General features: G+C 36.0%; 2 protein-coding genes across 3 annotated transcripts; one reads left to right on the top strand and one right to left on the bottom strand.

Moving 5' to 3' along the window:
• Positions 1 to 15583: 15583 nt before the first annotated feature.
• On the top strand, positions 15584 to 23549 carry LOC139872602 (1-phosphatidylinositol-3-phosphate 5-kinase FAB1B-like). Of its 2 annotated transcripts, none has more exons than XM_071860516.1 (12): positions 15584 to 15853; positions 15961 to 16935; positions 17046 to 17735; positions 17809 to 17962; positions 18065 to 18409; positions 18483 to 19229; positions 19329 to 19660; positions 19737 to 19860; positions 20483 to 20653; positions 20742 to 22097; positions 22556 to 22819; positions 22907 to 23549. In XM_071860516.1, the coding sequence occupies exons 2-12, from the start codon at positions 16358 to 16360 to the stop codon at positions 23219 to 23221; spliced, it is 5076 nt and encodes a 1691-aa protein (XP_071716617.1). In that variant the 5' UTR covers positions 15584 to 15853; positions 15961 to 16357; the 3' UTR covers positions 23222 to 23549. The 2 variants fall into 2 exon arrangements, with proteins under 2 accessions (XP_071716617.1, XP_071716618.1); XM_071860517.1 differs by having other exon boundaries at positions 15683 to 15698.
• Positions 23550 to 23835: 286 nt separating this feature from the next.
• On the bottom strand, positions 23836 to 24654 carry LOC139869976 (uncharacterized). Its single transcript, XM_071857829.1, has 3 exons — positions 24436 to 24654; positions 24237 to 24361; positions 23836 to 24140 (listed from the first exon to the last, which is right to left on the bottom strand). The coding sequence occupies exons 1-3, from the start codon at positions 24601 to 24603 to the stop codon at positions 24068 to 24070; spliced, it is 366 nt and encodes a 121-aa protein (XP_071713930.1). The 5' UTR covers positions 24604 to 24654; the 3' UTR covers positions 23836 to 24067.
• Positions 24655 to 25530: the final 876 nt, after the last annotated feature.

The raw sequence follows: 25530 nt of genomic DNA on the forward strand, positions 1-25530 counted from the left end.
TTACACCCTTGTTACTGCTACAGCAGCTGCTTCGCTTGTTTCTAACAGATTTAATTGCAGCTAACCACTGCTAGTACTGTTACGATTGTTACTGCTTATGTTCCTGTCACAATCATCGTAATACCACCGGAACACCTTGTGCCTTCCTCCACTCGTTATCTAGGTTCTCTTTTACATTTAATCAGACATATATACATGCTACTGCAAACCTTCTTCAATTAATATTCTATTATTGAATGAGTCGTGGATTGAATTATGAACTCATAGTGGATACTTTTTGTGTCTCCTTTTCCCTTGAATGGCCAACAACTTTAGAATAAGATAATCCCATTTTTTTAACAAACGATGGTTACAGCTGGATCTATGGACCACTATTTTTTTTTTTAACCACGAGCTGGAAATTGTTTTTTTTTTCCCGACACTTTCCAATCAAGAGATACCCTACCTGCCAATTATTCTCGCTAGTGGGTTACAAGAGAAAGTATTAATATAATATTGGATCGTGCAGAGAACTAAAAACAAGGGTGGTGTAATCAGACCCTTTAATTAAACACGACCCATTATTTTATCATACGCGATAGTGATCTTTTGCTTGATAAATCACGGGGATGAGAGTAATGAGAGATGTAAGGTTATGATGTGATGCATGATATTGAACGATGAAGACGATGCTACATCTGTCTTGTTTTAATTTTTAAACCGTTCCGTTCCTCCTGCTTTTCAGTTAGGATTCCGTTTAACACCAACAAGAAAACCCACGTAGAAACTTGCTTTTGTTCGGATGTTTTAAAAGAAACATATATGCATGATGGGCTGTTGTTTCTGCTGTGTTCAAATCTCAGCCCATTTATCAAGTTTGGCCCAACTTACATAAGCCACTTATGATTATTGAGGGTGACGAGAATAATTAGTGATGATGTAGAGGAAAACGTTGATAATGATGAGAGTATTATGATTACGATGGGATGATATAATGGGTATGATGACGATGATGATTAATTTATGCAAATGATGTATTAATATGATACATGAAATCATAAGTGAAGGTGATGTATATGATAATGATTATGATATTTATCGTATATGATTTAGGATGGTTATTGATGTTAATGATAAAAATGAGTCTCGATGATATAAAGAAAATGATAATGATGATAACTGATGATGAGATTATGATGGTACGAGATGATGATGATGATGGTATATATATTAAGAGTATGATGATGACGATATGTATACCGTATGATGTATGATGATCTCGTGAAATATGAGGTTATGATTTATGTTGATGAACCGAGGAAGTTTAGGTTATTACTGGGTTAGCGAGACGTCGCGGGTTCAAACCCAGACTTGGGCATTTTTTTAGAACTACTTCGTTGAGGTAGTTTACTATTTACTCATTATTATTATTATTATTATTATTATTATTATTATTATTATTATTATTATTATTATTATTATTATTATTATTATTATTATTGTTATGGTTATTATTATTATTATTATTATTATTATTATTATTATTGTTATTATTATTATTATTATTATTATTATTATTATTATTATTATTATTATCATCATTAACATTAAAATTAACATTTTTAATTAAAATTATAACTATCGTTATTATTAATATTACTACTATCATTATTATTATTAATTTCATTAACATGATTTTATATATAATTTTATGTACATTATTTTTATTATCACTATTATTATCATTAGTATTATTATTACTACAATATTAATATTATTACTACAAACATAATAACATTATTATATAAATATTACATATAACAAATTACTGATTTTTGATATAATACCAACTACAAATATATGTATATATCTACTGTAATATAACTATATGTATGAATATTGATTATTTACAAAATAACTATATATAAAATATAACTGAAGATATAAAATATAAATAAAGTATATATAACTACAACACTTAATATATAAATATTGTGTAAGGGGAATTATGTGATTATATGTGTTAATGATTATACATATGATATAGGTTCGTGAATCCGAGGTCAACCCTACACTTATTCAATGTCGTCATATGTATTTTTACTACAAAATACATTAGAGTGAGTTTCATTTGCTCCCTTTTTAAATGCTTTTGCAACATATATTTTTGGAACTGAGAATATATGCGCTGCTTTTATAACTATTTTACGAAATAGACACAAGTACTTGAAACTACATTCTATGGTTGAATTGTTATACCGGATATCGCCCTTGTTGAACTTGGTAACCTAAGAATTGTTGTTTATTATAATTGCCACCAATTGACGCGAATCCTAAAGATAGATCTATGGGCCTTGACCAGCCCCAGTCAGAGAATTTGAACTGCTTTAGTACTTCGATTATATGTTTGGGGATATTCTAGATGCATTTTGTTAATGTCGATTACCAGGTGTTCAATCCATATGAATGAATTTTAAACACTTGCTAGTGTATGATTATTGAATAAATGAAATCTTGTGGTCTATTAAAATTATGGAAATGATTGATTACGATAAACTAATGAACTCACCAACCTTTTGGTTGACACTTGAAAGCATGTTTATTCTCAGGTTTGAAAGAAATCTTCCGCCGTGCATTTGCTCATTTTAAAGATATTACTTGGAGTCATTCATGACATATTTCAAAAGACGTTGCATTCGAGTTGTTGAGTTCATCAAGAATATTATTAAGTCATTTTTAGTTGGATATATTATGAAATGGTATGCATGCTGTTAACTTTCGTTGAAAAGAAAGTTTGTTTTGTAAAAACGAATGCAATGTTTGTAAAATGTATCATATAGAGGTCAAGTACCTCGCGATGTAATCAAATGTAATGTATTCGTCCAGATGGATTAGGACGGGTCTCTACATTTAAAGCCAACACACCCATTTCGGGTCATCCACTAACCCACATAACACCCATTCATTTTAATAACTAGGTGTGCTAGTAATTATCTAACCAATTATGACTCATAAACTCATTTATCATTTCAAAACCCTATGTTAGCAATTCTTGAGTCCTCATGACTCGATCTTATCCAAGAACACCCAAAATCACCAAGTATGGGTTTTATGTTCTTCATTTACCCAAACCCTAACCCATACATAAATCAAAGTAAAGAAATCTAAGTTAGAACATAGCACTATAACCAAAACATAGCTAGAGAGGAGATGAACAACTTTATAACTCGAGCTAAGACCCAAAACTAGCTCCTTCTTCCTTTGCTTGAGCTTTCTCACACAAGAATCTCACTCTCTCTCTAAGATTGAAGTGGATAGGATAAGGTTGGTGATAATGGAGTTATGACACTCCACAAACTGATCTGGTGGCCTTTAACTCGTCCCCAAGTGAATTTACCAAAAAGCCCTTCCAAAATATCTCATTAAAAGAAACAGAATCCGGCTACAGTAAACAGTGCGCCACGCGCACCCTTAGGTGTGCGCTGAGCGCACAATGCTCAGCTCAGTCTCTGACCTCTGTTTGATTACACAATGTCACCCACACTTCATATACTCTATTTACACCCCTGTACAATAAATATTAGGGTCTTATATATATATATATATATATATATATATATATATATATATATATATACATATCAATTTTCATATAATTGTTCGTGAATCGTCGAGAGCAGTCGAAGGGTAATTGAATATATGAAACAGTTCAAAAAAATTTGAGACTCAATCTAACAGATTTTACTTATCGTGGCAAAAATATTAAATCGTATAGAGAATTAGTTTAAATAAGTCGAATTTTTTTCCGGGCCATCACAGTAGGGTTTGTTTTGCATTGGTCCTTCTGTTCCGGCCGTTAGGGTTTGGTAAGTCTTCTGGTTTCTTTGGATATTGTGCCTTTTTGCCAATTTCTTTATCTAGGGTGGTGTAGGCGACGAACTCCGACGAAGTTCTATACCCATTTAGGTAGGGTTTCGGTTTTTCAGGTGACGGCCCTTAGATCTAGTGGATTGGTGGTTGTAGTGTTTATTTGTTGAAACCCTTTGATTTCGGACTCCTGGTGGCTGCCAGCGGCTACCTAGGACGGTTAGCGACTGCTAGCGGCCCCGGTTGGTTGCTAGCAGTTGCTGGTGGACTCTGGTGGCTGTTGGTGGTGGAGACCTTTGGTTTATGCTGATGGTTATTGGTGGTCGCCAGCGGGTGCTGGCTTATGGGGTCCTCGGGTTTGTAAATGAAATGTCCCGTTCATATCAATTATAAACGTTTCATATTAATTGGTTTCGTTGCGAGGTTTTGACCTCTATATGAGACGTTTTTTAAAGACTGCATTCGATTTTTAAAACAAACCATAACCTTTACTTTATCGATAAAGGTTTAAAAGACATAGCGTAAATTACCAAATAATGGCAATCTAAAGTACAACGTTTACATACGACCGTTACATAATGGGTTACGATAATATATTACAACAAATTATTTTTTGAATGCAGTTTTTCTTTAAACATTATCATACAAGCATGCTGACTCCAAATCTTGTCTTTAATTTAGCATGCAACAGCGGAAGCTCTTAATAATCACCTGAGAATAAACATGCTTAAAACGTAAACAAAAAATGTTGGTGAGTTATAGGTTTAGCCTATATATATCAAATTATAATTAATAGGCCACAAGATTTCATTTAATAAATAATCATGCACTCGCAAGTGTATAAAAAAAATCATTCGTATGATGAACACCTGGTAACCGACATTAACAAAATTCATCTAGAATATCCCCAATATCAGATTCAAGAATTTTTCATATCATTCAAATCCACATCCTTTATTTATCCATTTAAATCATATATATCCATTTAAATAAATTAGATTAGTTAAATATTTGTACAAACACACAGAAATAATTTTCCAGTCACAGGAAGTGAAACTTCCAATCATAGGAAGTCTAAAATTACAAAACCAAAAAACTGAATCACAATCAAAGATTATAATCCAATAATACATGTTCACACAGTCACTCACAACACAAGTTCAACAGATTTGAACTTGTGATCGCTCACAGTTTACATAAAAAATAGTAGGATCAAACCCTAATTTGGGAGAGATATATTGATCGATACAAATGAAAGAAAAATGAATGAATAATAAATTAAAATAAATAAATTAAATATATATAATTTAGATAAATTGCATCCAGGTCCTCTAAGTCTTCATTTCAGCTTAAGCACATAAGTTTTCCTTTTTAAGCTTCTGCCGCAAAAATCAACTTTGGAATAACGACTGCAAGACCCCTGCACATTTCTTAACCCAGAAATAAATAAAATATTTAAAGAAGAAAACATGTTTAGTTTGTAAGCATATAATTTCAATACCCCCCCCCCCCCCCTCTCTCTCTAAACTAAACATGGAAAACATTTATTAAAGTAAGCTTATCACATAACAATTTATGTTGTGATCCACCCAAACCTTTTGTGAAAATATCAGAAATGTTCTCATTAGAAGAAATCTGTTCAGGTTGAATAATACCTAACATAATTTTTTCTCTAACAAAGTGTAGATCAGTTTCAAAGTGTTTAGTTTTTTCATCAAAAACTGGATTTCTGGCTATCGACAAGGCAGATTATTATCACATAAAACTTTTGCAGGCAACTTTGTTTTAATTTTCAAATCTGTAAGAATCTTTTAAATCCAGATAATTTCACATGAAATAGAGGCAAGTGCTCTATATTCTACTTCTGCAGAAGATCTAGAAATAGTAGACTGCTTTTTACTTTTCCAGAAAATTAAAGAATTCCCAAGGAAAACACAATAACCAGTAACAGATTTCCTTAACATATACCCTTTTGCATAATCAGAATCAACGTATGCAGATAACTCAGTTATTATTTTTAGAGATAGAGATACCTGTACCATGTGAGCCTTTTAAATACCTCAACACTCTAAAAGCAGCTTTAAGATGAGAATTTAGTGGAGCATGCATAAATTGACTCAAACAGTGAACAGAATATGCAATATCAGGTCTAGTCAAAGTAATATAAATCAATTTTCCAATCAACTTTTGATATTTTCCAATATCTTCCAATGGAAAATTCTGAATCACTATGTTCATCAATATTAGAAAATTTTATTCCAGTTTTCATTGGAGTTACAGCTGGTTTACTAGCAAGTAACCAAACTCATCAATAACCTTAAGACAATATTTTCCTTGAGACAAAATACATGAATCATTATTCTCAAGTAATTTAATCCCAAGAAAATACTTTAATTTTTCCAAACTTTTATTTTGAACTTTATTTTTAAAAAAACTTTTACAATGCTCAACACATTCATTAGAACTTCCAATTATAATTATATCATCAACATAAACAAGCATGTATAAACAATTAGTATCATCACATTTTGTGAATAATGAATAGTCATTTATACTTTGCATAAAACCATATTCAAACAAGGCATCACAAAGTTTTTCATTTCATTTTCTAGGAGCTTGCTTCAAACCATATAATGACTTAACAAGTTTACAAACTCTTTTATCATTTTTATCAAAGTAACCATCAGGTAAAGATATATAAACTTCTTCAGTTAAGTCACCATATAAGAAAGCATTATTAATATCAATTTGATACAAAGTCCAATTATTTTGCAATGCAACAATAATGATAATCCTAACAGTAACCATTTTCACAACAGGAGAAAAAGTTTCATCAAAGTCAATACCTTTTTTTTTATTGTAACCTTTAGCAACAAGTCTAGCCCTATATCTATCAATATCACCTGTTGACTTATACTTAATTTTATAAACCCATTTACATCCTATTGGCTTTCTACCAGCAGGTAAGTCAGTAATTATCCAGGTGTTATTTCTATTTAAGGCTTCCATTTCTTCATTCATGGCTTCCACCCATTTTGAATCTTGGAAAGCTTCCTTATAACATTTAGGTTCGTGACCTTTGTTTAAACAAGTAACAAAATAATAGTTTTCTGAGCCCAATTTTGAATAATTCAAGTATTTATTTAAATCATATTTAACATTACCAGTTAAGATAAAATATTTATATTTTGATGGTAAATTAATTTGTCTACTTGAACTTCTTAAAACCTGCTCAGGACTATTATGAGTTACTGTTTCAGTTTCAGTTTCAAGAGTGCCCTCAGGGACAGATTCTGTCACAATACTTTCAGCATTGTAAGTTGCAGGTACACCATCACCAAGTAACCTGTTAGAGGTGATACTTGGTGAGACATGGTTGCCTTCATCCTCAGAATTATCTCTCCCTTCATCATTGGGACTTACATTATTTTTATTAAAAAAATTCAGTTCTATGAAAATCACAGTCAAAAGAATCAAAAAAGTTAACAGTATTTAAATCCTTTTCATCAAAAACAGTTTTGTACACAGAGTCAAGTTTGAAAGGAAATACATTTTCATAAAATTTTATATCTCTTGAAAAAATAAAACATTTATTTTCAAGTGAAAACAATTTGTAACCCTTTTTAAAACTTGAATAACCCATAAAAATACATTTAACAGATCTGTTAGAAAATTTACCATGATTGTTTAAAACAGTCGCAAAACAAAGACATCCAAATTTTTTTAAGTGGGAGCAATTTGGACTTTTATTATATATTAACTCATAGGGACACTTTCCAGATAGAACAGAAGATGAAAGCTTGTTTATGATATAAGTAGCAGTTAGTACACATTCAGACCACAAATGCAAAGTAATTGCACCTTGAAACATTAAAGCCCTAACAACATTTAATAAATGCCTATATTTTCTTTCAGCAATACCATTTTGCTGAGGTATATATGCACAAGAGGTTTGATGAATAATACCTTTGGATTTAACAAATTGATCCATTTTACTATTTAAGAATTCAGTCCCATTGTCACTTCTAATAGTTTTTATTTTAATATCAAATTGATTTGAAAGTAAATAATAAAAACTTTCAATGTTTTCAAAAACTTCTTCTTTAGTTTTTAGCAAATAAGTCCACACAGTTCTTGAGTAATCATCAACAATAGTTAAAAAATATTTATGCCCATCTTTACTTTTAACCCTGTAAGGACCTCATGTGTCTAAATATATGATTTCACCAATTTTCTTAGTTTTATGGTTACTTAAAGGAAAAGGTTCTCTAGTTTGCTTAGCAAGATGACATATGTCACAAGGATCACTATTGTTAATTTTATTAAAACCAAGCTTTTCTCCTAAAATAGACAAGACTTGATCTGCAGGATGACCAAGTCTATAATGCCAAAAAAAAATTTTAGACATATTATGCACAGACATATTAGAACTAATCTGCTTACCATTCAAACAATCATCAAAAAAATAAAGACCATCACTTTTAGTACCAGCCCCCATCGGTCTTTTTTGAATCAAATCCTGTATGAAACACTTTTTAACATCAAAACTTACAACAAGATTACTATCCTTAACAAGTTTATTTACAGAAAGCATATTAACACATCACTGAGGTATAACAAGCACGTCATGCAATTCTATTTTATTAGAAAGTTTCATATTTCCCATTTGTAAAATCTTTGACACAATACCATTAGGATGATTAACAGTTAAATTTAAATCACTCACATCAATAACATCATTAAGTTTATGAGAATTTGAAACCATGTGTTGGTTAGCCCCAGAGTCAATGATCCAACTTTTTGACAAAGGTTGATTCATATGAATATAATTTGAAGAGAAAAATTTATTAAAGTTGGAATTGAAAAACGCATTGTTGTTTTGAAAAATACCTGCCATATTAGCATTAGTAATATGGGACACAAGTTTATCATCAACAAGACTCAACAACTTCATAATCTTTTCATTAGTCAACTGAACAGAAGAACTACAATCATTGTTATCAGAAACACATTTATTGCTATAAATCTAGGAGCACCTTGATTAAATTATTTTTTAATATAGCCAGGAGGATATCCTATTATTTCATAACATCTATCAACAGTGTGTCCAAGCATATTACATTTTGTGCACTTTAAAGGTGGATTCCTATATTTTTTTTCTTATTATTAGTAGTGTTATTACTATTAACAAAATTAGCAGTTTTAGCATTGAAAGCAGAAGAATGTGTTTTATTAACATATGAGTTAGAAGAAGTATGCATTATGTGAGACTCATCCCTAGAAATAATAGAAAATGCAGTTTTAACAGAAGGAACAGGATCAGAGGTAAGAATTTGACTTCTAATAGGCGCATAAACATCATCAAGACCCATTAAAAACTGCATAAGCTGTAGAAATTGATTATGTTATTGAAAAGATTTATTAGCAGACACAATATCATCAATTTTAATCATATCATCAAATTGTCTCCACAAAGCATTCAATTTATGATAATAATCAGATAATGGATAACCAGATTGACTACATGAATTAATTTTTTGATATAGATTACATGTAACAGAAGCATCTACTTTGTCATAGGTTTCTATCAATTCATTCCAAACAGATTCAGCAGTTTTACAGAAAATTTGACCATTATACACATCCTCTGATAATGACATTAAGATCCAAGTTAGAACAACAGAAGTACATCTATCCCATTGACCTAATAACACTTCATCATCCTCATATTCATATCTAATAAAGCATGTAAATTAATGGATTACCTTTCCGCGATCCGCGATGAGGACTGAGCTGACAGCCTCCTTCGATGCCGCGAGGTACAGCGTTAGCGTTTCTCCTGATACTGGCGCAGTAAGTGTTGGTAATTCTGCAAGCACCTTTTTCATCTCCTGAAAGGCTGATTCTGCTTCCTGAGTCCATACGAAGTCTTTCTTCTTCAAACAATTTTTCAAAGTATTGAAGAATGGTAACTGTCGTTCTGCGGCTTTCGACAGAAACCGTGTGATAGCCTCAAGCTTCCCCATTAGACTCTGCACATCTTTCTTTGTCTTCGGAGATGGCAAATTATCAATGGCTTCAATCTTTTTGGGATTGGCCTTGATACCCCGCGCTGTCACCACATGACCTAAAAACTTGCCTTCCTCTTCCCTAAAACTACATTTAAGCGGGTTAAGCTTCATGTTGATCCTGCGCAGAGATGCAAATGTTTCCAGGATGTCCGCGAGCATGTCTTCTTCGGTGTTACTTTTAATTACCAAGTCGTCGACGTACGCTTCAAGATTTCTACCGATTTGGTGCTTGAATGCTGCGTCAATTACACGCTGATAGGTCGCGCCCGCATTCTTTAAACCGAAAGGCATCTTCGTGTAACAATAAATACCCTGCGGCGTATGAAAAGCAGTCTTGTCCTCATCTTCCGCAGCCATTAAGATTTGGTGATAACCCTTGTATGCATCCAAAAAACACTTGTACTTAAATCCCGACAGTGATTCTAACTTCCAGTCTATCTCCGGGAGAGGGTAGTTGTCCTTAGGACATGCCTTATTAATGTCTTTGAAATCAACGCACATTCGCCAGTTACCGTCAGCCTTTTTTACCAACACAGGATTTGCAACCCATGTCTGATAACGCACTTCCCGCAGAATGTTTGCTTTGACAAGGTTGTCCACCTCTGCGCACAACCAATCACTGCGGTCTAGAGCCATATGCCACTTCTTTTGCCTAACGGGTGTCAATGATGGATTAACGTTTAACTTATGTTCCGCAATATCCCGCGGAACCCCGGTCATGTCTAACTCGCGCAATGCAAAAATATCTGCGTTAGCTGACAATATTCCATGCAACTTGCGCTTCGTTTCGGCTGACAAGCCTGCGCCTATTTTAATTCGCTTATCCGGATGCAAGCGATTTGCTATTACTGCACAGTTTGCAAGTTGCTCTTCTACGCTAGGAGCGCTTACAGACGCGACAGAGCCACACAACTCGGTTGCTTGATGTGACGCAACTGTGGCGATGCCTCATACTGTGGGAAACTTAATCAAACCATGCACTACCGATGGTATGATGTTGAAACGCCGTATGAAGTTTCTCCCTAGCAGTGCGTTATATCGTGAAGTTGAACGAACCACATAAAAATCGACCAATTCATGTCTGATCATTTGCGAGTTCCTGTCATCCGCAAGCTCTATCATTAATTCTATCCGGCCTAGCGGCCACGAGTTTTCTCCGGAAAACCCTGATAGCGTAATATCAGGCTGGCGTAACTGTGCTTTGACTTCTGCCGGGAGGAAACAATAACAATGCTCATACATAATATCGACACCGCTGCCAGTGTCAACATGCATGCGCTTAATCTGGATTCCGCAATTAGGGATGCGACACTTGATGATAATGGGCTCATTAATTGTATCAATTGATATTACAGGAGGGAAAGTGATTGGGAGAAGCTCCCAATCCTGGTGATCAATGTACTTTCTCCGCTGGCTGGTTTTCTCTGCGTCAACCATGTTAATGGTTAAGTCCGCGTTTTTTGCTTTATCAACTTTTTGCCATGCGAAAGTTTTAGCCTTCGACCCTTCCTCTGCGGATTTTCCCTTACCCTTTTTAGGTGGTTTTAGATGATCCAATTTGCCCGCGCGAAGCGCTTCCAGAACCCGTTCCATCAAGTTTTTACATCGATTGGTGTCGTGACCATAATCGTCATGAAATTCACAATACTTTGTTTTGTCCCGCTTGCCAAATTCTGTAAGCGGAGTTGGAACCGCGAAGGTCGCGCATATTGGCTCCGTTGCCAAAATTTCCTTGGGCGTTTTGGACAAACTTTTGAGCAGCGCATAGTTCTGATTATTGATGCCGCGCTGATTATTGTTTCGATAATTGCCACTTGATTTCCCTTTATCATTCCTGATAGGACCACCGCTAGGATACCTTCCGCGAGAGTTGTTACCACAATTTTGATCGCGCGAACGATCATCGTCGTCCTTCCTCTCGTTGCGTGAGCTAGCTGTTGGGATGTCATTATCTTCGCCACTCCGCATATAGTCATGGCATTCATTAAGCGCCTCAGCATAAGTTGTTGGGACTCTATGGCGCAGACGCCTTACCAGTGTTGGATGACGTTCTGAGTTTATACCATGTATGAGTCCGGAAATCTGTTGCTCTGGTTTGAGATCTGGTATACGCAGGCACTCATTAGTATACCTTGTGAGAAATTCGCCCAAAGATTCCTTGGACTTCTGCACGATGTCATGGCATTCAATGTGAGTGCACTTGCGTGGTCTCTGATTCTGATATTGCAGTAAAAACTTTGTCCGCAGATCCATAAACCCGGTAATACTACCCGTCGGCAATTTATTAAACCACTCACGAGCAATACCCTGTAGTGTCATAGGAAATATCTGACACGCAACCGGATCCACCCAGGCCTGAGTGCGCATTGCGCCCTCGAAACGCTGTAAAAAATCATCTGGATCGGTCAGGCCATTGTAAGTACCCAACGTGCTAGGTATCTTTGGTGCTGATGGAAACGGATATGCGGTTATATGCGGAGGAAACTTGTCAAAGGTAGTCGGTAGCTCGAAGGGTGGTTTAACAGGATCCCCTTTCAAGTTCGCAAAGAAACGCTTCATCATGTCCTGAACAAAGTCAGGTTGTGAAAATAAATGAACCATATCAGGAGGTGCGGCCTGCATGAATTGACTTGCAAGATTTTCCTGCCCTTGAACATTTTGCCAAGGTTGACCCTGCGTCTGCGGATATAACCAAGGCTGCTGCGTTGGAAAAGAGGGATGACTTGAAGACGCAGAGTACACAGGTGGTTGTAAAGGAAGCGAAACCTGTGGCGCAGATATCTGCGAAACCTGAGGATACACACTTAAAAGCCCAACTGTATGCGCTGTGCTTTGCTGCTGTGCTGTTATTGGCGCCCAATGAGAGTTTGCATCTGGGATGACACCAAACCCCCAACTATTAAGTAACGCCTGCGCATCCGCAGGAGTTAAAAATTGCGAAACTGGGCTCGGTGGTTGCCAAGGTTGCAACGGTGTAAATGACGAATTCTGCTGAATGCTCTGCGTATGCAGAGGTATTGAAACAGTAGTACTGTAAATAGGTACCTGTCCGCAGCAAACCACATGCGGCCCCGTTGTTCCACCGCTAGTGCCTGCCAAGATGACCCTTGGATCCACTGACGAAAAGTCCAACCGCGTGGTTGTGACTGGTGAGTTTGCTCTTGGCGGTGTAACCCCGTCTGAATATATCGGCTTGTACCTCTGAAAGGGTTCGCCGGATATAGGTGGAGGGTACATTGTGTACCCCGCCTGAATAGCCGCCCCCGTAGTCATAACCGGTGTCTGTTGACTACCAGACGATGCGTTCTGAACATCTGTTTGGGTATGTTCCGATGATTCATCGGAAGTCATGATACTGTTAAAGAAAAAATTCAAAAATTTTGTAAATAACGAGTCATACAATTCAAAATCTTAAAAGAAAAAGCAATTAAACAGTCTTGAATTAATTCGACTCTCAATGAAAGCACCACTTGATCAAGCATATTTTAACCGTATGGTTTAATATGCCTGCTCAATACATAAAGAGGGGTTTAAGGATCTTAGAACGTGGCTTTCCGGTCCGGCTACCGTGAATAACCCTGGCCGACATGATGATGTCGGCGGGGTGGCCAAGTGATTAAGTCCACCTCCGATAACGGTCGTCGATCAAGAGGCCCCAAATAAGGTCGTAGGTACTAGCTTACAAAAGACTAACCTGTTAACCTTGAAAAGATGCTGAATGATGCTGTTTTACGTAATGTGTATCGTATGTGATGGTTACGTAATGTGCCGTGTGTGGTGAATGATGATTAGGGTTTGTATTTATAGGCAAACCCTAATTCTAGAACTGTCCCAGATCATGATAATCTCATCCATAACTGACTCCCCCGAATCACGGATATAATTATGGAAAAGATATTTACTTGACAGCTAAGCAACCGCCGTACCGGGAACAAAGGCAATCGCACGCCGCATACCGCACACAAGAACACGCATACGCACAATAATGATTGCCCGCATACATATGTGGTGCGCCTGCGGGTTGCGGTATCATTACACATGTACCATCAATGAAACCTAGTTTATTTTTAGTTTGTAAAGCAAGTTTCATAGCACAAGACCGTACATTGTAATTTTCAGTTCCTTTTAACTTTTGTGTGATTAAAGATGTACCAGATGTGTCATTAGGATGCAGATACAAAGGATCATTAAATTCAAGCTTACTAATCTTAGTAATACCAGCGGAACTAACATAACTATCATCAGACATGGTTGCAGTAACAAGAAGAGAACAAATAATAATAAAAGAAATAATAGACACACAAATTTGAACATATATAGACATGCAAACAGTAAACAAACAATCATGCAATGATTCAAATACACAGATTAAGCAATTAGAACAGTAAACTTAAACAAATAGCACACAATAACCGCAACAAATCCACAGTTCAGACACCTGTAAGGAAAGAAAACAAACCCCAATCGGCTGGTTACTAACCAGGCAACCTGTAGAGATGATTTACAGTATAAGAAGTCAAGATCAATCTACACTTGATCAGGTTTTCATAGATCTCAAAGGATCTAGATCAAGAGTTGGGCGTAGAGATCTGGTCAGGGTAAAACAAAAACACGAATAAACACGAGACTCCCCTTTGAAGATAAATCTGTAGCGGAAGAACAAAAAATCAAAGATGAACAAACCCTAATTTACAAAATTTGGGTTTCTCACCAAATAACTTCTGATTAGAAAAATTGACCCAAAAACAGAATCCACAAGTCGTTGTCGAACCCAAACACAGTAATAACAGTAAAACTTTCAACCAATCTTGAAGAACAGAAACCCTAATTTTCAGATCTGAAAATTAGACAACAGCGAATCATTAGATTGAACAAAATCAACCTTGCCGCTCTGATACCATGAACAAACACACATTCCAATCACAGGAAGTGAAACTTCCAATCACAGGAAGTATAAATTTACAAAACCAAAAATCGAATCACAATCAAAGATTGTAATCCAATAATACAGATTCACACAGTCACTCACAACACAAGCTCAACAAATTTGAACTTGTGATTACTCACAGTTTACAAGAACTAAAAACAGTAAGATCAAACCCTAATTTGGGAGAGGTATATTTATCGATGCAGATGAAAGAAAAACTGAATGAATAATAAATTAAAAGAAAAAAATTAAATAATATATAATTTAGATAAATTGCATCCAAGTCCTTCAAATCTTCATTTCAGCTTAAGCACATAAATTTTCTTTTTGAACCTTCTGCCCCAAAAATCAACTTTGGAATAATGACTGTAAGACCTCTCACATTTCTTAACTCATAAATAAATAAAAGATTTAAACAAGAAAATATGTTTAGTTTGTAAACATATAATTTCAATAATATCCGATGAATATTCATTTGTCATCCCTATTCGGATCTATCATGATCATGTATTAACTATAATGGAATTTGTTGATAGCAATCATAGCATGTGATTATGTGAATATACGTATTCGTTCTACATAAAACATGGAATAAACTTACAAAAAAATATAGGACTAACGTCAACGTCTATGACCCCCTTAACAGTTTACGGTGGAAGATTAACGGCAAATAATAAATAATTCAATCCAAAAACATTTCGTTTTCTTTCCCAAAAACAGTAAACCCTAATTTATAAATTATAATTAAATTATTTGAAATGAATGAGTTCGTGTCACCGATCTGCGTGGGCGCGTGTACATCATTCTTGTATTAAGTTCATTTGATCGAAATTTTTTAATTGTTGTTACTCATGGTAACAACAACCAACCACACACCTTGCATCACAAATTATCATGATTAACAATTAATAATTCTTACGTCCTCTTTCCTAATCATAATCATAATCATAATCATTTAGGTCTTCTATTATTAAATTAAAATTCAATTTATATAGCTGATTCAACCTAGGTTCGTTCTCGATGCATATAATATCTATATTTGTACATACACGATACACAATTATACATATGTATGTATATATGATTATTAATTAATATGTTTATACATAATTGCAGGATTCTGATTAGCGTGGATTGGAATCAATCAATTCGGAACGTATTCTGGTTGCGTTTTCGAGTAATATTTGTATCTCAACCTAGGATGTGTGTATTTTAGGGTTCATTATGCATCATATCTAGGGCTTTTAATTATACAAGTTGAATCAATAAGTTGTTGCCTGCTAGAGATTGCAATCTGAACAAATTTGGTAAGGAATAGATTGAGATAGTTGAATTTAGTTGATGAATTGATGAGTACGAGACTACGAGTAGCGGTCTAGTAATTTGATATTTGATATAGTATTATTTGATATGATATTGAGTTGTACGAATCGGTATTGGTGTGTTTTGAGTTGGATGTGGTTGTGAACAAATGAAAATTACATAATGAGTGGGATAAGAAAATTGTTAGCTCATGGATGCACAGGAGAAATCGTTAAGTAATTTGTTAGGTAATTTAAGGTCATGGATCCCTCGACGTTCAGAGCCAGAGAATGTGTCGAGGGACTTTTGGATGCCCGATCAGAGTTGTAGGGTATGCTACGAGTGTGATTCTCAGTTTACTTTGTTTAATAGAAGACATCATTGTCGACTTTGTGGGCGAGTTTTTTGTGCCAAGTGTACTCATAATTGGATTCCTACAAGATCTAGTAATAAGGATATAATTAAGGAAGATTCGGAGAAGATCAGAGCTTGTAATTACTGCTTTAAACAATGGCAACAAGGCAGATTAGCTGCCTCTGTTGATCATGGAATCCAGGATTTGAATATGAATCTTAGTACATCACCTTCAGTAGTCAGTCTCATTAGTACAAAATCTAGTTGTACTGGTGACAGTAGCAGCATTACGTTTACTTCTGTGCATCATCAATCTGTGGTAATGGAAACAAATATAGATGAGCAAAATGAACTAGCTGCAAGGAGTAATGATCTACTACTCGATGAACTAGCTGCAAGGAGTAATGATCTACACTCGGGATGTTTCATGAACAGGTTTCTATTTCGTTTTCTGACCACCAAATTTTGTAACTTCTATAGTGTATAGTTATATTGTTATATAATTATATAATCCTTATATTCTTTGTATGCCTTATTGATACCAGGGGTGATGATTTTGACGAAGATTATGCTTATCAGCTAGCTGCTGCTGGCGGGAGGCATCTTTTACAGATTGAAAATGGCTATTATGATGAACTACAACTGGATATTGATATTGACAATGTATCTCATAACTCGGATGGTCAAGCTGCTGATGCAAAAAGTGCTAGCAGATGTTTTGTACAAGAGAAAAAAGAGGATACACAAGATGTTAGGGATGACTCTGAAGCTTCATCGTCTATATATGCTGCACAAGATGTTCAAGAACCTGTGGATTTTGAGAATAACGGGGTCTTATGGTTGCCACCTGAACCAGAAGATGAAGAAGATGAAAGGGAAGCTCTGTTATTTGATGACGATGATTATGGTGGGAATTCAGCTGGAGAATGGGGTTCTTCGAGTCACATTGGAAGTGGGGAATGTCGTAATAGGGAGAAGTCAAACGAAGAGCATAAAAAAGCCATGAAGACTGTAGTTGATGGACATTTTAGGGCGTTAGTATCTCAGCTGTTACAGGTCGAGAATCTTGTTAATAATGAGGATGAAGATGATAAAGATAGTTGGTTAGAAATAATTACCTCTCTGTCGTGGGAAGCTGCATCGTTGTTAAAACCAGACACTAGCAAAGGTGGTGGGATGGACCCAGGAGGATATGTCAAGATTAAATGTTTAGCTTCTGGGGTTCGGTCTGACAGGTCAGCATTTTGGTCAACAAGTATTTTCTAAGTTTTATACATTCGTTAAATTCTTAAAGGTTTTTTTTCCCAGTATCGTGGTGAAAGGAGTTGTTTGTAAGAAAAACGTGGCTCATAGACGGATGACGTCAAGAATAGAGAAGCCTCGTTTCTTACTACTTGGAGGGGCTCTCGAGTATCAACGTGTTTCTAACCACTTGTCAAGTTTTGATACTCTGTTGCAGCAGGTAACCATTTTTCTACCATCTTGAACACGGTGTTTATGCATTATGAAACATCTACAATTATAAAGGTATCAGCTTTATATGCATGGTTGTGTCTGTGTGTAGGAAATGGATCATTTAAAGATGGCTGTGGCCAAGATAGATGCACACCAACCTGATGTTCTTTTGGTGGAGAAATCGGTTTCACGTTATGCACAAGAATATCTTCTTGCAAAGGACATATCTCTTGTTCTGAATATCAAAAGACCACTCCTTGAACGAATAGCCCGATGCACTGGCGCTCAAATAGTTCCTTCAATCGATCATCTTTCTTCTCAAAAGTTGGGATACTCGGATTTGTTTCATGTTAAAAGGTTTCAGGAAGAACATGGATCTGCAGGTCAGGGTGGGAAGAAGCTTGTTAAGACACTGATGTACTTTGAAGGGTGTCCAAAGCCATTTGGTTGCACTGTAAGTAATTATCATTCATAGAATACTACTGTAGTTATATGAGTTGTATATTGCTTATAATTCTCATTTTCAGATATTACTTAGAGGTGCAAATGGTGATGAACTGAAGAAAGTAAAACATGTTGTTCAATATGGTGTTTTTGCTGCTTATCATTTGGCTTTGGAAACTTCTTTTCTTGCTGATGAAGGAGCTTCACTGCCTGAACTACCTTTGAACGCCGCACTAACTGTCGCACTTCCTGATAAATCAACTATTGACCGGTCAATTTCAACAATCCCTGGTTTTACTACCCCCACTACTGACAAATCTCAGGGTCATCAACCATTCATTGAGAGGTCTGAAACGCACAGTGTCTCCATGTCTGAAATGTTCTCTTCTATCATCAGCCAAAAACCGGAATTCGGTCCAAATGCTCCAAAGCCTAGTTCATTTTTGCTCTCTTCTGCTTCTTCAAAATTTAAAGTTCCAGAAGGTACTGGTGGCGAGCCCATGCCTCGTAGGTTACCGAACGGTTCCAACGGTTTTGAGCCTCCACTGGCACAAGGTGGTGAGGTTAAGTCCACAAATGGTGTGGACCGTGATGTTTCAGATGGGTCGTCTCTGTTGTTGGATGTAAAAAATGTGAAAGTGGACGATTCTACTTCAAAAGAAGAGTTTCCACCATCACCTTCAGATCACCAAAGCATTTTGGTTTCCTTATCATCTCGGTGTGTGTGGAAGGGAACTGTTTGTGAGCGGGCCCACCTGTTCCGCATAAAGTATTATGGAAACTGTGATAAACCACTTGGTCGCTTTCTTCGTGATGATTTGTTTGACCAAGTAAGACAATCTTATGTATGCGTATGTATATATATGTATATGTATGTATGTATGTTTGTGTGTGTGCGTAGAATCACTTAAATTGTTGTTGTTGGACAGGGTTATCGATGCCGATCATGCGAGATGCCATCGGAAGCACATGTACAGTGTTACACTCATAGACAAGGAACCCTAACTATATCTGTAAAGAAGTTGCCTGAATTTCTTTTACCAGGAGAAAAAGAGGGTAAGATTTGGATGTGGCACAGGTGTTTGAGATGTCCCCGGACTTGCGGTTTCCCTCCTGCAACTCGAAGAATAGTGATGTCAGATGCAGCATGGGGTCTGTCCTTTGGGAAGTTTCTAGAACTTAGTTTCTCAAACCATGCTGCTGCCAATAGGGTTGCCAGCTGCGGTCATTCTCTCCATCGGGACTGTCTTCGTTTTTACGGGTACTAAAGTTTTTCTTAAAAAAGTTTTCTTATTTTTGTATAATCTGTAATTAAATTGTTATCTTTACGTATGCAGTTTCGGGAAAATGGTTGCCTGCTTCCGTTATGCATCTATTGATGTTCATTCTGTTTACCTTCCTCCCCATAAACTAGAGTTTAAATATGAGAACTGGGAGTGGATTCAGCATGAAGTAAATGAGGTAAACCTATTGAATCATATGAGTACTCAAACGTCGGTATAACATATACCTGGCAAACGGGTCAGGTTGGGTCTCGGGTAACGGATCAAAACGGTTTTGGGGTGAAATGGGTCATGGGTCAAACGGGTCAGGTTTTTAAACAGGTCCAAATGGGTCAGGTTGGGTCAAATGGGTCAAAAAATTATTTTTGTTATTATTATTTATATATTTATTGCATATATAAGAAAATATTAGTTAATATACATAATATATGATATAACCATGAATGCTTTCATAAATGTTTGATGGATGGAACTTATTATGATCCTTATGCACGACCCGTTTGACCCATTCACAAGACCCATCAGACCTATCTCTATTTAGTGAGCTTTAGGAATTGATACCCCTTTAGACCTTTTCTTTATATTGTGTAGAACCCAATAGGTTGGAGGGAAACCCATTTGAAGGTTTTTTAAGGTATGGGGTTTACATTGTGAGGCTTTTATTTCAAGACCCGATTGACCCAAAAGCTTGACCCAATTGACCCAAATTTGAGAGTATGGGTCTCAATTGCCGGGTATAGTGTAACACGACGTTCTAACGCTTTAATTTCTTTATCGATAATGGTTATATGCTTTGATAGGTTATTCGCCGTTCGGAGTCATTATTTTTAGAAATTCTTAACGCGCTGAGTCAGATGGCGGATAAGAAACATGTGGCAGGGTCAGCAAATGGTAGTATGATAATGACACAATTTAGACGACAAGTAGCAGATTTGGAAGTAATGTTACGAAAGGAAAAGGCAGAGTTTGAGGTGTGACCTAAATGGACCTGCTTTATCTTTCTCAACAGGAGCATAAGCATAGTTAGTTAAAGTTGTTAACTTTTTATTGCTATTGCAGGAGTCATTGCAAAAGATTTTAAATCACGAGGTGAAAAAAGGGCAACCTGTAATTGATATACTTGAAATCAACCGCTTGCGTAGGCAACTTTTGTTTCAATCTTATGTGTGGGACCATCGACTGGTGTATACATCTAATGTTGAGAGCAATAGCCCGCGATCAGACCTGGAATCGGAACTTGAGGTTAAACATAATGAAACGTTTGTCGACTTAAAGTCAGTTGTTGATTCATGTAATGTTTCAGATGTTGGTGATATTTGTAAAGAAAGTGAAGTGGATATAGGTTCAAGCCCCGTGGAACAAAACGACCCGCCCGATTCACTACTACCAGACGTAAGTGTGCGTCGAGCCGTTTCCGAAGGGCAGTTTCCTGTTATGGCAAGTTTATCAGACACTCTTGATGCTGCATGGACCGGTAATCATACAGAATGTTCTACATTATCTGATTTAGATCTGAATGAATCAGATAAACTTGAAAAGGGAGATCGTATGGATGATATTAAGACATCATCACTCTTATCTCCTGTATTATCTACTAAAGGTTCCGAAACAATGGAAGACTCAACGAGCTGGTTAGGTATGCCGTTTCTCAACTTTTACCGCTCGTTAAACCGAAACGTCTCATCAACATCTCAGAAATTCGACACATTCAACGGCTATAATCCCGTCTACATCTCATCCTTCCGGGAATCAGAACTCCAAGGTGGGGCCCGATTGCTCCTAGCTGTCGGATTTAACGACACTGTTATACCCGTGTACGATGATGAACCGACAAGTATCATATCACACGCTTTACTCTCACCTGATTATATTTCTCAAGTGTCTGATGAGTTGGATAGACTAAAAGAAGGCGGGCCATCTATCTTTTCTTCACCTTCTTTTGATACATCAAGTTTTAGTAATTTTGATATGTCATTGGAATCTTCTAGAAGTTTTGGGGACGATAGTATTTTATCCATGTCAGCATCTCGTACTTCCCTAATGCCAGATCCTTTATCGCAGACGAAATCTTTGCATTGTAGAGTCGAGTTTACAGACGATAGTCCACTTGGTAAAGTAAAATATGTAGTGACTAGTTATTACGCGAAACAATTTGAAGCATTACGAAGGATATGTTGTCCTTCTGAAATGGACTATATAAGGTCTCTTAGCCGTTGCAAGAAATGGGGGGCCCAGGGTGGTAAAAGCAATGTATTTTTCGCGAAAACGTTGGATGATCGGTTCATAATTAAACAGGTTACAAAGACAGAGCTGGAGTCGTTTATAAAATTTGCTCCTGCTTACTTCAAGTATTTAACTGAATCTATTGGCACTGGTAGTCCTACATGCCTGGCAAAGATTTTGGGCATTTATCAGGTACTTACGTTTCTTGTATCCCGTTTTGATACTTGGTTAGCATGTTATGAGTATAATTATAATTAGACAACATTTCACGGATGGTCCCTGTGATTTGTATCAGAAATCACTCATGTGGTCCATGTGCTTTTTATTCGTCATTGGTGGTACATGTGGTTTGCACCTTAATCACCAGTGGTCCCTGCCCCTAATGCTCGTTAACTTTTTTCGTTAACAATTGGCACGTACAAGCCACGCGAGAGTACAATTGCCCTCGCGTGCCTTGAACATGACAGTTTTTAACGGAAAAAGGTAACGAGCATTAGCCGGACCACCGATGATTAAGGTGTAAACCACAGGGACCATCAGTAACGAAAAAAAGCACAGGGACCATGAGTGATTTCTGATACAAACCAGAGGGACCGTTCGTGAAATCTTGTCTAATTATAATTATTCTGTATTTATTGTAATATGTGAAGGTCACAAAGCAAATGAAAGGTGGGAAGGAAACGAAAATGGACGTGCTGATTATGGAGAATCTTCTATTTGGAAGGAATTTATCACGGCTTTATGATCTTAAAGGGTCGTCAAGATCACGTTATAATGCCGATTCTAGCGGTAGCAACAAGGTTTTGCTTGATCAAAATTTGATTGAAGCTATGCCAACTTCTCCTATATTTGTTGGCAATAAGGCCAAACGATTGTTGGAAAGAGCTGTTTGGAACGATACTGCTTTTCTTGCTGTAAGTTTCTTTTATATTAATATTAAAATTAAACTTTGTTGGATATTTTTTGTTGTAAAAATGAAGAAGTTGAATTTATGGTTGCAGTCGGTTGATGTAATGGACTATTCTTTGTTGGTTGGGGTAGATGAAGAAAAACACGAACTTGTACTCGGGATTATTGACTTCATGAGACAGTATACATGGGACAAACATCTAGAAACATGGGTTAAGGCTTCAGGTATTCTGGGTGGGCCCAAGAACGCATCTCCAACCGTAATTTCACCAAAGCAGTACAAGAAAAGATTCAGGAAAGCTATGACCACCTATTTTTTAATGGTCCCTGATCAATGGTCTCCTCCTACTATTATACGTAGCCAGTCCCAAATGGATATTTGTGAAGAAAATGCAGCTGCTGATTGATTGATGTTGTAAATGGGCCTTTGGCCTTTGCTTTGTATATTTCAAATTTATATCTGTTCACGGTTTCACCCCTTAAAAAGTTCTAGTTTTGAAAATTTCAAGATTCATTTTTTAGCTGTGGAATTCGATTGCTACAAAGCCATGCATGTTCATCTGGAAGGTTTGTTTTAGGTGATTCAGGGGGCGTTAAATTGTTTTATTATTTATTATCCTTGCAAATATTGTTTTGTACATTACTGTGTCTATATATGTAAATTGCTGGACAATGATGCACTTGCAAACTTGTCATCTGTTTATAGTTTTAGCAAGTTCATTGATTTTCAAGATTCATTACATATTCATATAATATATATATATATATCTTTATTTTTTTTATTTGTTCATTTTTGGGTTCCAATAATTGTTCCTGTTTCTGTTTGTTTCAATTTTCTAAGGTCATTATTATTTGCCATAGAAAGACATGTAATTGGACCACATAATGAGGTGTTATTGATATGGTTCTATTTGAACCCATGATAGTAGTTGTGATAGAAAACGAAACGGTGTGAATGGAAAACGAAAGCTAAAGGTGCGAAAACGATGATGAAACTGCTTATTTCATTATCAGTAGTATATATTTATGCAGAAATTCACAACTGCATCAAGCAAATATATAAAAAGACACATATACAACCTTCCATGGTGTATGAATTCCTGTGTGCGTACAAAAATTTACAGGTGTGTGTCTGTTTTCCTCGTGTCAAATCAATTATTTAATACCTTAATTAAGATCGTCTCTCATCATCTTCATATATTTATATATATGTGGTATATAGATGAGTTAAATTTGTGTTTTGGCAGCCATGATTAGTTGAATTTACCACCATCTCTAACTTGAAGCAGGCTTCTTTTAAGCAGATCAATTATGTCATGATTAACCCTGTCAAATTTACGAGTTAGATCAGTTAAATTGATTTAGAACTTTATATTGGAGTATAAGTTAGTATAAAAATAGAATTTTTATTTAAAAACTTGCCTTTGATAACAAGAAATTCTTGAAACACCTTGATGAAGGCGAGGCCCTTCATCAAATCCTTCACATGTAATCTCTCCTTTATCATCCAAATAACATATTATACCTTTATTTTTATCTTCAAAAACCTGAAAATTGATGAAGCTTTTTCTTTTTACTACTGTATTTCATACTTGGAAGATGAGTGGAAAGTAAAAGTTACCTTTTCTATCTTGATGGATGATCCGACCCTAATGAGAGATGGAGGTGTGTTATGGGAGTCCTTTTTTGCAAGCATTAATACCCTTTTTGATGTATTCTTGATGGGATTTGGACATTTTGGAGCAAGATGAAATGATAAGAAGGGTGATGAAGTGATGCTTGTTGCCATGATATTGCTGTGATACTGAAAATTATTGAAACAGTGAGAGGCTTAAGAAGACAAAAGTATGTGCTTGGCTTCTACTATTACATATATTACATATGTAAAAAATATATAATGCTTTGTACAAATGGTCTCGTCGCTCGGGCTCGTCACCCAGAAATTTTACTCGTTAGCGAAGACTCAATGTGGTCGTCGCTAGGGAGGTCTCCTATGTGAACTTAAAAAAAATGCTTATACAAAAGAATGAAGAGGGAATTGATATATCCACCATCCAAATTACTCCTTCCACCATAAACTGTGCATTAATTGGTCGTACTGTACAACGAAATAATGCATATGTTTGGTGGAAGAAGTAATTTGAATGGTGGAAATATCATTTCCCGAAGAATATCCGTGAATCAAAACCACTTGTGCATTGCCTCAGAGGTACCCCGGTATCCGGGTATTCAGTGGGTGCGATACATCCCAGGTTCGATCCACAAAAGAGGTTTTTCCAATGCGGTTTCCTTCCGATACATGTCATGGATATGATCGGTTAGGTAATACCCCAATGCGAGCCCTCGTCAGTGACTCATAAATCGTTAAAAAAAATGACTCCTAAATCGCTAAAAAAAAAGTCAATGTAACGATCATATACTACTCATTTATGCACATGACTACTTTAGAAAAATTCTAATATTGATTTTCTACATAAAAAGCATGTATGGTTGCTGACCTAACATTTGAGCGGTAAATCTAAAACTTTCAATATACCTTTTTGTTCTTGATTCTTGAAAATAAGAAGCATTATTGGGTGAAGTAGTGTTAATCAATTTTGTAGTTTTACTAAGAATGTGGGTCGGGTATGGGGTTATCTGCACACTGTTGATGTTGACATTTTTAATTTAACTTCGGGTTCTATTCTATGTATCCTAATTTCACTGAGTGGCCCTA

Source organism: Rutidosis leptorrhynchoides, chromosome 10 (assembly GCF_046630445.1).
Source record: "Rutidosis leptorrhynchoides isolate AG116_Rl617_1_P2 chromosome 10, CSIRO_AGI_Rlap_v1, whole genome shotgun sequence".
NCBI classification, from domain to species: Eukaryota; Viridiplantae; Streptophyta; class Magnoliopsida; order Asterales; family Asteraceae; genus Rutidosis; species Rutidosis leptorrhynchoides.